The sequence below is a fragment of the Nicotiana tomentosiformis genome, chromosome 2 (assembly GCF_000390325.3).
Source record: "Nicotiana tomentosiformis chromosome 2, ASM39032v3, whole genome shotgun sequence".
Classification (NCBI taxonomy): Eukaryota; Viridiplantae; Streptophyta; class Magnoliopsida; order Solanales; family Solanaceae; genus Nicotiana; species Nicotiana tomentosiformis.
In genome coordinates, this window is record NC_090813.1 from 72561760 (window position 1) to 72574707 (window position 12948).

General features: G+C 38.6%; 1 protein-coding gene across 11 annotated transcripts in view; it reads right to left on the minus strand.

The window, feature by feature from the left end:
* Positions 1-1845: 1845 nt before the first annotated feature.
* Positions 1846-12948, minus strand: part of LOC104095885 (transcriptional corepressor LEUNIG_HOMOLOG-like) — a 33250-nt gene continuing 22147 nt past the window's right edge. For 3 of the 11 annotated variants that reach the window (XM_070195565.1, XM_070195560.1, XM_070195564.1), the window contains 8 exons: positions 12283-12386; positions 6834-6989; positions 6258-6374; positions 5968-6165; positions 5613-5740; positions 4750-4888; positions 4552-4659; positions 1846-1963 (listed from right to left, as the gene is read on the minus strand). In XM_070195565.1, coding sequence (XP_070051666.1) covers positions 4555-4659; positions 4750-4888; positions 5613-5740; positions 5968-6165; positions 6258-6374; positions 6834-6989; positions 12283-12386 — 947 coding nt within the window. In that variant the 3' untranslated portion in view covers positions 1846-1963; positions 4552-4554. Of the gene's footprint in view, positions 1964-2166; positions 2209-4551; positions 4660-4749; positions 4889-5612; positions 5741-5967; positions 6166-6257; positions 6375-6833; positions 6990-12282; positions 12387-12948 lie in introns of those variants that run through there. The other 8 variants (XM_070195561.1, XR_011413969.1, XM_070195563.1 and 5 more) reach the window with 8 other exon arrangements.

Sequence of the window (12948 nt, forward strand, 5' to 3'; positions counted from 1 at the left end):
CACTATCCTCGCTCACGGATGCCAGAAAATTCCCGCTCATATCCCAACACATTGAACGGACATCTCCGACATATCCCTGTATATCAGAGAAAAAGAGACCGCATTGATAGGATACAGTAATGCTGCAAATAAGAAATTTAAGACAAGCTTGATTTGGAATAAAAACATCTTACTTGTAACTGTAGTTGGACGTTGTTAGTCTCCACATCAAATATATTTATAATATTTCCTGTAGAACATGCCAAAAGGTTCCCAAATCGTGGTTGGAATCTAACCTGTCTACTACCTCCCTGCGTTTGTACCAAGAGCAAATCAATACTATCTTTTGTGAATTGAGTAAATCTAACTCTCTAGAAAGTCACTTTAGCACTGTACTTCCCCTTGCTGAATGTGATACCTATCTCCGTCAAATAATATTATGAAACTCAACCCATTTATATCCTAAATGGCCTATTTGAATGTGTATTCACATGGTGACGACCTACTGATCTTGAAAACCTTGAAATTCCTTGCAACAACAACAAATATTACTACAACTCAATCCCAAGCCAGTTGGGATCGGCTTTTCCCACATGCTAAATGCAGGTATTCATGAGCAAAACAGATTCAACAATGACTTAGAATAGGTAGATAAGTAAAATTTGAAATGGAAACAGAAAAGCAGGTAAATATCAAATGGAGACGATTTTCCTATGTCAAGTAGAGACACTCTCTTCATCAACATTACAAAAAGAAGTGGAGACACCAACCTTAAAAATGAGTTTGCAATCACCCTCATTGACATCCCACAGTCTAATCTCGTCGTTGCTATCACAAGAACTGAGAAGACCCACCTTTGATGGATGAAAATCTATGGACATCACATGATCAGCATACCCCACAAGTTTTTGGAAAGGGTTGCTTGGCTGGATTAAGACAAGATGGTGAATTAGGTAAGGTATCATGGTTGTAATAGACAGAAGAAAAATGAAGTAACTTAAGAGATTAAATAGTTATCATTATCATAAACGTCCTGATAGCCATAGGAAAAATAAAAAGATTATATAAGTTTGACCAGTAGGTGTAAAAACAGCATAAGATGTTTTAGCAACACCGTAGTTCCTCAAATATTGACTCAAATGAAATTTATTATGGAAAATAGAGGTAGTACCTTGGCTGCATCCCATATTATCACAGTTCTGCAGAAGATTAATATGACAAACCTCGTGTCCAGCAGCAGCCAACAACTTCCCTTGTGAATGGAAGTGGCAACATAGGAGCTCGCTGCGTGTTTTGCGTGAAGACTTCCAATCTCTTTAACAGAGATGCCTGCAAAGTAAAAAGAACTCAATTATCCTTTATGCCGATAACTAGTAGCTACAGAGCTTGATCTCAAATCCTACATGCAAATTTCACAAGAAACGTACAGATGACACCATCTATTAGCCACCATGAGAAACTAACAGATCACTACTTGCTTTTGAGCAAAAGAGGTTCATGATAAAGTACATTTATCATACATCAACTATACACCTTCAGATATGTGCAATGAATCTTCCAGTAGTCCCTAAAACACTATTGGCATCTGGAAGAATAAAGCAGGGAATGATATGGAGATAACAGTATCACCCTTAATTCCTGATGGAATTATGTATTGCTAAATACTAGTTATTTACTGCTCCTTGAAAAAAGTAAGAACCCCTGATGGGATAATGTATTGCAAGATAGACATTTTCCCTCTTTTACATCACTGTTAACTGTTAGCTTGTTGTAACCTACCTTTCCATTCAGATTGAGTGAGAGCAGAAAAACTTCTCCTCAATGCAGACTAATGGTTGTCAATTATCTCAATGCAAGCAGCAATACTTTTCCTCAATGCAGCGAGTGAATTACTTGCACCAATCAGACCAGTATCTCCCCGGGATAAGTAGTTGTTAATAGTGTCATTCGTAATACGATCGGTAGTAGCTTTCACTTTCCCAATCTACATGACAGGAATATATTAAATGAGCAAGAATAAAGTTGACGACCATTCATTCAAGTGACTATAAAGGTGACAGAGAGACGAGAACAAATTAAGAAAGGGAAGTCCAATCCCCAACAAGATGCAGATGTCAGTGGTAGAGTGAAATGAAAACACCAGCACATGAAGGGCTTTAAGAAGTAGATGCACAAAAATTATCTTACAGCTGCCAGAGAACTCGGTGAAGCTTTCCTCTTTCTGCCCCTCTGAATCAAAGAAAGAGTCTCAAGAACCAAAATTCCACTTGGATTACAGACAGAAGAATGCAGAGAGAGAGAGAGAGATATGGTGACATTACCATGCAAAAGTGTAGGGGAAAAAAAAGCAAAACACTGGATTTAAATAGAGAAATGGTGGCCCCTAGTATAGCGGTAAAAATGACAATGCCACAGTTTTATCCTTGAAAATTTACCTTTTGTAAAGTATTCTTTTTGATTGAAAGTACCATAAAGAAAAACAAAAAGCAAATAAAGACGTGTTAATCTAAGTTGCTCGGACATGGGTGCGGGTGTCCGACACGGGTGCGGATCTAGAGGTCGGATCCGTCGAAATATAAATTCTAAGATTCGGGGATATGGATCCTAGTACGGATACGGGTACGGGGATCCATCTAAAAATAATTAAAATAAAATATTAAAAATATATATATATATTTCTAAAAAATAAGAAATTTTGTGGAATACTTGTGTATAGCTTGTAAAGTGTGAAATTCTTTTTTTATTCTCAAGTTGTAGATAAGTAAAGGATTAATTTCCTAGATAAGGTATGCTATTTTCTCCAAATTTATCATAGTTTTGGTTTTGATTCGGGAATCAAATTGTATCTCGTCTCAAATTTTTCCATCCGTCGTGGTCAAAGTACCCAAAATTGTTTGACCAGATCTGATATGGATCTCATACCCACACCTGTACTAGTGTCGTGTCGACACGGGTGCGGCACCTAAACTGCCGTGTCGGAGCAAGGTGTTAATGCAGCTCAAAAGCAATGTTACAATAGAAGCCAATTCTACGAAGGAAGCACAGTAAAAGAAGATGAATGAATTGTTTGTCCGAGCCTGCGTTTTTAGGTGACAAATATACAACAACTTTTACTCCAATATTTAACCCCTAAAGCTTCGAACCAAAAGAGGTGACAAAAAAAAGACAGTGAACCTTCTTAAATTTGAGCTAATCTAATAGACCTTTTCACAATTAGACAATCACTCGTTAATTTTGACCATTTCGGTTTCTAAGCAATTTTTGAGCTAAATTCCATGCAAGATGGGTTAAACTCGTAAATACCTCAAGAAGAAACAACCTCTCACCCCCCGTTTTTTCTTCTTTCTTTTTTCCCATTTTGATTTAACATATCCGAATTGAAAGTATAAAAATAGTTTACATTGTCAGTGTAGTTTAATCTATTAACCATATTATCTACAATCTTTTTATGCTACATTGTCAAGCTTGTAGGCTAGTTGTTACGTGTTATGAAGTGTCGTGATAGTGTAAAAACGATATTTTTCTGGTAGTGTAAAGAGTAACAATTAGGGAGTTATCAATCAATTTAGAGAAGTATAAGGGTATTGAATAATTTTGAAATACTTGAGGTTATATGACAACTGAAAACTGAGATTAAAAAGGTATAATCTAATTTAGATATGATTTAATTGTTGCTAACCACTTACGCTTTTTGAAGGTCATACATTCTTTTATTTTAACCCACTAATTAATTTCGAAAGCTAGTTACCAAAAAATGGTAGTCAAGTAATTTATATCACATGATGGTGACAATATCTTGGAAAAATAGACAGTAAGTACTAATTGTTTTTGATTTAGGGTGGTGATACGATGAAAACACTTTCCAAACGTTTTTCAAATATTTTCTGAATTTTTTTAGATTATAGATTGATAAAAATGTTAGCGAATCAGATAGTTTTTTGATGAAATTTATACTAAAGATTGATTATAATGTCTAAGTGTTGGTTGGAGAATAGATATGAAATTAAGATTTGAGATAGTTGTAAAGGAGAATAACTTCTACCCAAGAGTGAGGGAAGTCATTTTTAGACCATGTCAGCTGACAAATAGTGTTTAGTTTGTCTGCAATACTCTTTGACTCTATCCAGTCTATATCTCTAGGAAAATGGAATACGTGTGTCTCTGCAGCTCTGTGTCTCTGCAGCTGGTAGAGAAGACGATGCACAGAGGGAACGGAACACCTTAAGGATGATCATTCGGCCATTAGTCCTAATGAGTCTAGGAAAACCCTTCTTTGTCCTAGATTAATCTTTATTTTCCAAAGAAATAATCCAACAAATGCTGTCAACTAGTTACATGATCTTGTAATTCTACATTTTATCACTTATTCCAGGTACTACACAAAATCAAAGATTTGAAGTGGGAATCTATTCCTCCAAAGTAAGGATTATTTACTTATTTTATCCAAATCGATTAATCCAGTTATACAAAGCTTACTTGACAGTTTTCAAGTACATTAACATGTAGGCAAAAATAACTATACACCAATGCAAATCAAATCTACAACATTGAATAACAAAAGCTGAAACATACCTGCTAAGAAGAAGAAAAGTACTTGACGAGAAAGCCAAGTCCAATATAACAGCAAGACACAAACCCAACATTAAAAATGCAACTCCTTAGCGTATACCAAGTATCACCCTGAACCCAAAAACGAAAAATCAACTACAACAGACGAATTTAAAGTTTAAAAATATCATATTTGCGGAGAAGGGGGGAAACTATACGGACGTTGATTCCAGGAGCCAAAGCTCCAACCTGTACTGCTTTTGCTGATGATTCTTCTTCTCTTTTACTCGATCTTTCAACTCCATATTTTGTGTGTGTCTGTGATTTGTGAGTGCTGGGTTTTTGATTGGGATTAATTAACCTCCAGAAGCAGTAAGAGAGCAATAAGGAAGATTTTGGGATTTGTAATGGGAATACCCAGTAAATTGAATCGGCCCAATCAGGTTATTGAATTGATTGTTTGATCCTATTTCTGTTACATCCTATCGAATAATTATAAGTAGTAATTTTTTTAAAAAAATTTAAAACAATCCCAATTCCCAAATCAGACCTAATAAATACTACTCCCTAAATGTATGAGATATAATGTTATATTCAAAAGTATGTAAAATAAAATATGTCATTTTAACTAATAATATTGATTTTATAAACATTCCAATTTAAGAAGTAAAGTACATTTAATTATTCAATTTTAAATTTTGATGTGATATTTTATCCATTGATTAAATTTTTATATTAGGTATTTAATACACAACAACAAACATTTTAAATTCAATTTCAAAATACAAACAATAAAATAGGGCAGAAGAGTACAATGGTCAAGATTAACTACAGTTTGAAACTATGCAATCAAAGTTTGTGACTGTTTCTGTAGTGATACAGCCACTCAAATAACTCATTCCAGGTAAATGGTGTGTATCCCTCAACAAAATCAAGAATACCGTCTTCTTGCTTTGTCCCAAGTAAAAGTCTTAAACCAAGAAGCATAGTTGGGTAATAGTAAATTAATAATGGAAGCTGCGAACACGGGGTATAGTTGCAGAAACTGGCATGCAACAAAGTATCACTGCCATATCTTGATATACCTGTCATGACTCACTGAGGCTATGGTTCCTGTCTGAGGAGAATCTGCAAATGAAGAAATTATGCCATCATGTGCTAGGTGTGGCCAAGTTCTGTGGCTCTGGTACATTGGATTCCACAGCTCCAGTAACTGCAACAATACTCGACATGTTACTTTCCTTCATGAAACATCAAAAGAATCTAGGATCATCTAAAACGTTATCTGAAACACGTTTTGAGATGGTTACATGTGATTCAAGTGAATAATCCTAGGTTACATTTGTTGTTGTGCAACTATATAGAGACAATAATCAAGCCAAGTCTACAAAGAACTTATCTATGAGCTCAAAGCTTCAGCAGAACTTCTGTTAAGCATACCTCATGAGAACCAATCGCCAAGATTTGAGCGCGGTCAGGGTGGAAAGTACATGACTGGAACTTATTGCCACTGGAGCGCAGTTCATGTAAACACTTTCTTCCGCTAACACACCATATCCGTGCACTATCCTCGCTCACGGATGCCAGGAAATTCCCGCTCATATCCCAACAGATAGAACGGACATCTCCGACATGTCCCTGTATATCAGAGAAAAGGAGACCGCATTGATAGGATACAGTAATGCAGTAGATAAGAAAAGACGAGCTTGATTTGGAATAAAACATCTTACTTGTAACTGTTGTAGGATGCTGTTAGTCTCCACATCAAATATATTAATAATATTTCCTGTAGAACATGCCAAAAGGTTCCCAAATCGAGGTTGGAATCTAACCTGTCTGCTACCTCCCTGCGTTTGTACCAAGAGCAAATCAATACTATCTTTTGTGAATTGAGTAAAGCTAACTCTCTAGAAAGTCACTTTAGCACTGTACTTTCCCTTGTTGAATGTGATACCTATATCCGTCAAATAATATTATGAAACTCAACCCATTTATATCCTAAATGGCCTATTTGAATGTGTATTCACATGGTGACGAACTACTGATCTTGAAAACCTTGAAATTCCTTGCAACAACAACAAATATTACTACAACTCAATCCCAAGCCAGTTGGGAACGGCTTTTCCCACATGCTAAATGCAGGTATTCATGAGCAAAACAGATTCAACAATGACTTAGAATAGGTAGATAAGTAAAATTTGAAATGGAAACAGAAAAGCAGGTAAATATCAAATGGAGACGATTTTCCTATGTCAAGTAGAGACACTCTCTTCATCAACATTACAAAAAGAAGTGGAGACACCAACCTTAAAAATGAGTTTGCAATCACCCTCGTTGACATCCCACAGTCTAATCTCGTCGTTGCTATCACAAGAACTGAGAAGACCCACCTTTGATGGATGAAACTCTATGGACATCACATGATCAGCATGCCCCACAAGTTTTTGGAAAGGGTTGCTTGGCTGGATTAAGACAAGATGGTGAATTAGGTAAGGTATCATGGTTGTAATAGACAGAAGAAAAATGAAGTAACTTAAGAGATTAAACAGTTATCATTATCATAAACGTCCTGATAGCCATAGGAAAAATAAAAAGATTATATAAGTCTGACCAGTAGGTGTAAAAACAGCATAAGATGTGTTAATTTACAGCATGTATATAGTGTAGTATTGTCCCAGATTGGTAGAGGAGTAGTATGTCCTTGTATAGTATAGCTATAAATAAGGACCTCTTGTGTAGTATTATTCATTCATTCAATATATCAATAACATATTTTCTCCCGTGCCTTCTCACATGGTATCAGAGCAATTGTGAGAGACTTATCGCTGTGCATAAATTCCAGCGATTCCGGGAAAGAGAAATCAGTATTTTTTAAGGTTGTTTCCTATCTGCTTCATTTCTGTCAGTGTTGTGCAAAATCCAACACTACCACAAGAGTCGTCACTGTCCGGCGACCAAACCCCAGTGAACAACTCCGGCAGAAGCAGCCTCACGCGCCACCAAAAGCTCACGCGCGTGAGCTCACGCGCCGGCGCGTACGACCACTTCCGGCCATTTTTTGAAAATCTTCCTTCAGAACAGTTGGGTCGCCTGGTAATTCCGATCCTACCCCTACTGTTTTCATTTCATTCCGACAACTTTGAGTTTTTTCCGGTAGCTACAGTACTATTCCGGCAGCTACAGTAGATTCCGGCAGCTACAGTATTTCAGTATTCTGTTTCTGTGTTTCCGTACACTGTTTCAGTGGATTACAGTTGATTCTTTCTCCTATTTGGTAATAATTTGCAACAATATCTTTGGGATTTGATGCTTTTGGGTCTAGAAACATGAGTTCTGGAAACTCTAGTGCTATTATTACCTCGGAACCTTTAATGGGAGGTTCAAACTGCTTAGCTTGGGCTTCATCTGTCGAGTTATGGTGTAGAGGTCAAGGTGTTCAAGATCATCTAATCAAACAGTCTAGCGATGGAGATGAAAAGGCAATAGCACTTTGGGCAAAAATCGATGCTCAGTTATGTAGCATCTTGTGGCGATCTATTGATTCCAAGTTGATGCCCTTGTTTCGTCCATTCCAGACATGTTATTTGGTTTGGGCAAAGGCACGCACCTTATACACTAATGACATATCTCGCTTCTATGATGTGATATCACGGATGACAAACTTAAAGAAGCAGAAATTGGATATGTCTACTTACTTGGGTCAAGTACAGGCAGTCGTGGAGGAATTTGAGAAGTTGATGCCAGTTTCGGCTAGTGTGAAAAAACAACAAGAGCAGCGACAGAAGATGTTTCTCGTTCTTACCCTCGCTGGACTTCCTAATGATCTTGATTCAGTACGCGACCAGATTTTGGCTAGTCCGTCTGTCCCGACAGTTGATGAATTATTCTCTCGATTACTCCGCCTTGCTGCAGCACCAAGTCCACCAGTGAGCTCATCACAGATACTTGATTCCTCTGTTCTTGCATCCCAGACAATGGATGTTCGGGCATCTCAAACTATGGAGCATAGACGAGGAGGAGGTCGTTTTGGAAGATCTAGACCCAAGTGTTCTTATTGTCACAAACTTGGACACACTCGTGAAATGTGTTATTCCTTACATGGTCGTCCACCCAAAAATGCTTACATTGCTCAGACCGAGACTCCAGGTAACCAAGGATTTTCTTTATCTAAAGAAGAATATAATGAGCTCCTTCAGTATCGAGCAAGTAAGCAGACATCTCCACAAGTAGCCTCAGTTGCTCAGACTGATACTTCTGTTAATTCTTTTGCTTGTGTTTCCCAATCTAGCACTCTTGGCCCATGGGTCATGGACTCCGGCGCTTCTGATCACATCTCTGGTAATATATCACTTTTGTCAAATATTGTATATTCACAGTCTCTTCCCACTGTTACTTTAGCCAATGGATGTCAAACTAAGGCAAAAGGAGTTGGACAAGCTAATCCCTTGTCTTCTATCACCCTAGATTCCGTTCTTTATGTCCCTGGCTGTCCTTTTAGTCTTGCATCTGTTAGTCGTTTGACTCGTGCCCTCCATTGTGGTATATACTTTATTGACGATTCTTTTATTATGCAGGACCGCAGTACGGGACAGACAATTGGTACAGGACGTGAATCAGAAGGCCTTTACTACCTTAACTCACTCAGTCCTTCCACAACATGTCTAGTTACAGATCCTCCAGATCTAATCCACAGACGTTTAGGACATCCGAGTTTATCCAAACTTCAGAAGATGGTGCCTAGTTTATCTAGTTTGTCTACATTAGATTGTGAGTCGTGTCAACTTGGGAAACATACCCGAGCCTCCTTTTCGCGTAGTGTTGAGAGTCATGCAGAGTCTGTCTTCTCCTTAGTTCATTCTGATATATGGGGTCCTAGTAGAGTTCAGTTCATCCTTGGGATTTCGTTACTTTGTCAGTTTCATTGATGATTATTCAAGATGTACTTGGCTTTTCTTAATGAAAGATCGTTCTGAGTTATTTTCTATATTCCAGAGTTTCTGTGCTGAAATCAAAAACCAATTTGGTGTTTCTATTCGCATTTTTCGCGGTGATAATGCCTTAGAATATTTATCTTCTCAATTTCAGCAATTTATGACTTCTCAGGGAATTATTCATCAGACATCTTGTCCTTATACCCCTCAGCAAAATAGGGTTGCTGAGAGAAAGAATAGGCACCTTATTGAGACTGCTCGCACACTTCTAATTGAATCTCGTGTTCCGTTGCGTTTTTGGGGCGATGCAGTTCTCACAGCTTGTTATTTGATTAATCGGATACCTTCATCTCCCATCAAGAATCAGATTCCGCATTCAGTATTGTTTCCCCAGTCACCCTTATACTCTCTTCCACCTCGTGTTTTTGGGAGCACGTGTTTTGTTCATAACTTAGCCCCTGGGAAAGATAAGTTAGCTCCCCGTACTCTCAAGTGTGTCTTCCTTGGTTATTCTCGTGTTCAGAAGGGATATCGTTGTTATTCTCCAGATCTTCGTAGGTACCTTATGTCAGCTGACGTCACATTTTTTGAGTCTAAACCTTTCTTAACCTCTGCTGACCACAATGATATATCTGAGGTCTTACCTATACCGACCTTTGAGGAGTTTACTATAGCTCCTCCTCCACTTTCGACCACAGAGTTTTCATCCATACCAACCGTTGAGGAGTCTAGTGTTGTTCCCCTAGTTCCCCGGCCACAGGAACACCACTCTTGACTTATCATCGTCGTTTGCGTCCTCCATCAGGCCCAACTGGTTCTCGTCCTGCACCTGACCCTGCTCCTGCTGCGGACCCTGCTCCTAGTGCACCGATTGCACTTCGGAAAGGTATAAGGACCACACTTAACCCTAATCCTTATTATGTCGGTTTGAGCTATCATCGTCTGTCATCTCCCCATTATGCTTTTATATCTTCTTTGTCCTCAGTTTCCATCCCTAAGTCTACAGGTGAAGCGTTGTCTCATCCAAGATGGAGCCAGGCTATGAGTGACGAGATGTCTGCTTTACATACAAGTGGTACTTGGGAGCTTGTTCCTCTTTCCTCAGGTAAATCTACTGTTGGTTGTCGTTGGGTTTATGCAGTCAAAGTTGGTCCCGATGGACAGATTGATCGACTTAAGGCCCGTCTTGTTGCCAAAGGATATACTCAGATATTTGGGCTCGATTACAGTTATACCTTCTCTCCCGTGGCTAAAGTGGCTTCAGTCCGCCTTTTTCTATCCATGGCTGCGGTTCGTCATTGGCCCCTCTATCAGCTGGACATTAAAAATGCCTTTCTTCACGGTGATCTTGAGGATGAGGTTTATATGGAGCAACCACCTGGTTTTGTTGCTCAGAGGGAGTCTCGTGGCCTTGTATGTCGCTTGCGTCGGTCACTTTATGGTCTAAAGCAGTCTCCTCGAGCCTGGTTTGGTAAGTTCAGCACGGTTATCCAGGAGTTTGGCATGATTCGTAGTGAAGCTGATCACTCTGTGTTTTATCGGCACTCTGCTTCAAGTCTCTGTATTTATCTGGTAGTCTATGTTGATGATATTGTTATTACTGGCAATGATCAGGATGGTATTACCAACCTGAAACAGCATCTCTTCCAGCACTTCCAAACTAAGGATCTAGGCAGATTGAAGTACTTTCTGGGTATTGAGGTTGCCCAGTCTAGCTCAGGTATTGTTATTTCTCAAAGAAAATATGCTTTAGACATTCTTGAGGAGACGGGGATGATAGGTTGCAGACCTGTTGACACTCCGATGGATCCGAATTCTAAACTTATGCCAGGACAGGGGGAGCCGCTTAGCGATCCTGCAAGCTATAGGCGGCTGGTTGGAAAATTAAATTATCTCACAGTGACTAGACCCGACATTTCCTATCCTGTGAGTGTGGTAAGTCAGTTTATGAATTCTCCCTGTGATAGTCATTGGGATGCAGTTGTCCGCATTATTCGATATATAAAATCGGCTCCAGGCAAAGGGTTACTCTTTGAGGATCGAGGTCATGAGCAGATCATTGGATACTCAGATGCTGATTGGGCAGGATCACCTTCTGATAGACGTTCTACGTCTGGATATTGTGTTTTAGTAGGAGGAAATTTGGTGTCCTGGAAGAGCAAGAAACAGAATGTAGTTGCTCGGTCTAGTGCAGAAGCAGAATATCGAGCAATGGCTATGGCAACATGTGAGCTAGTCTGGACCAAACAATTGCTCAAGGAGTTGAAATTTGGTGAAATCAGTCGGATGGAACTTGTGTGCGATAATCAAGCTGCCCTTCATATTGCATCAAATCCGGTGTTCCATGAGAAAACTATAACACATTGAGATTGATTGTTACTTCGTTAGAGAAAAGATACTTTCAGGATAGATTGCTACAAAGTTTGTGAGGTCAAATGATCAACTTGCAGATATCTTCACCAAGTCTCTCACTGGTCCTCGTATTAGTTATATATGTAACAAGCTCGGTACATATGATTTGTATGCACCGGCTTGAGGGGAGTGTTAATTTACAGCATGTATATAGTGTAGTATTGTCCCACATTGGGAGAGGAGTAGTATGTCTTAGTATAGTATAGCTATAAATAAGGACCTCTTGTGTAGTATTATTCATTCATTCAATATATCAATAACATATTTTCTCCCGTGCCATCTCACAAGATGTTTTAGCAACACCGTAGTTCCTCAAATATTGACTCAAATGAAATTTATTATGGAAAATAGAGGTAGTACCTTGGCTGCATCCTATATCATCACAGTTCTGCAGAAGATTAATATGACAAACCTCGTGTCCAGCAGCAGCCAACAACTTCCCTTGTGAATGGAAGTGGCAACATAGGAGCTCGCTGCGTGTTGCGTGAAGACTTCCAATCTCTTTAGCAGAGATGCCTGCAAAGTAAAAAGAACTCAATTATCCTTTATGCCGATAACTAGTAGCTACAGAGCTTGATCTCAAATCCTACATGCAAATTTCACAAGAAACGTACAGATGACACCATCTATTAGCCACCATGAGAAACTAACAGATCACTACTTGCTTTTGAGCAAAAGAGGTTCATGACAAAGTACATTTATCATACATCAACTATACACCTTCAGATATGTGCAATGAATCTTCCAGTAGTCCCTAAAACACTATTGGCATCTGGAAGAATAAAGCAGGGAATAATATGGAGATAACAGTATCACCCTTAATTCCTGATGGAATTATGTATTGCTAAATACTAGTTATTTACTGCTCCTTGAAAAAAGTAAGAACCCCTGATGGGATAATGTATTGCAAGATAGACATCTTCCCTCTTTTACATCACTGTTAACTGTTAGCTTGTTGTAACCTACCTTTCCATTCAGATTGAGTGAGAGCAGAAAAACTTCTCCTCAATGCAGACTAATGGTTGTCAATTATCTAAATTACTACCTTTCTAATATTGAATTTTTTTTTACCCATTAA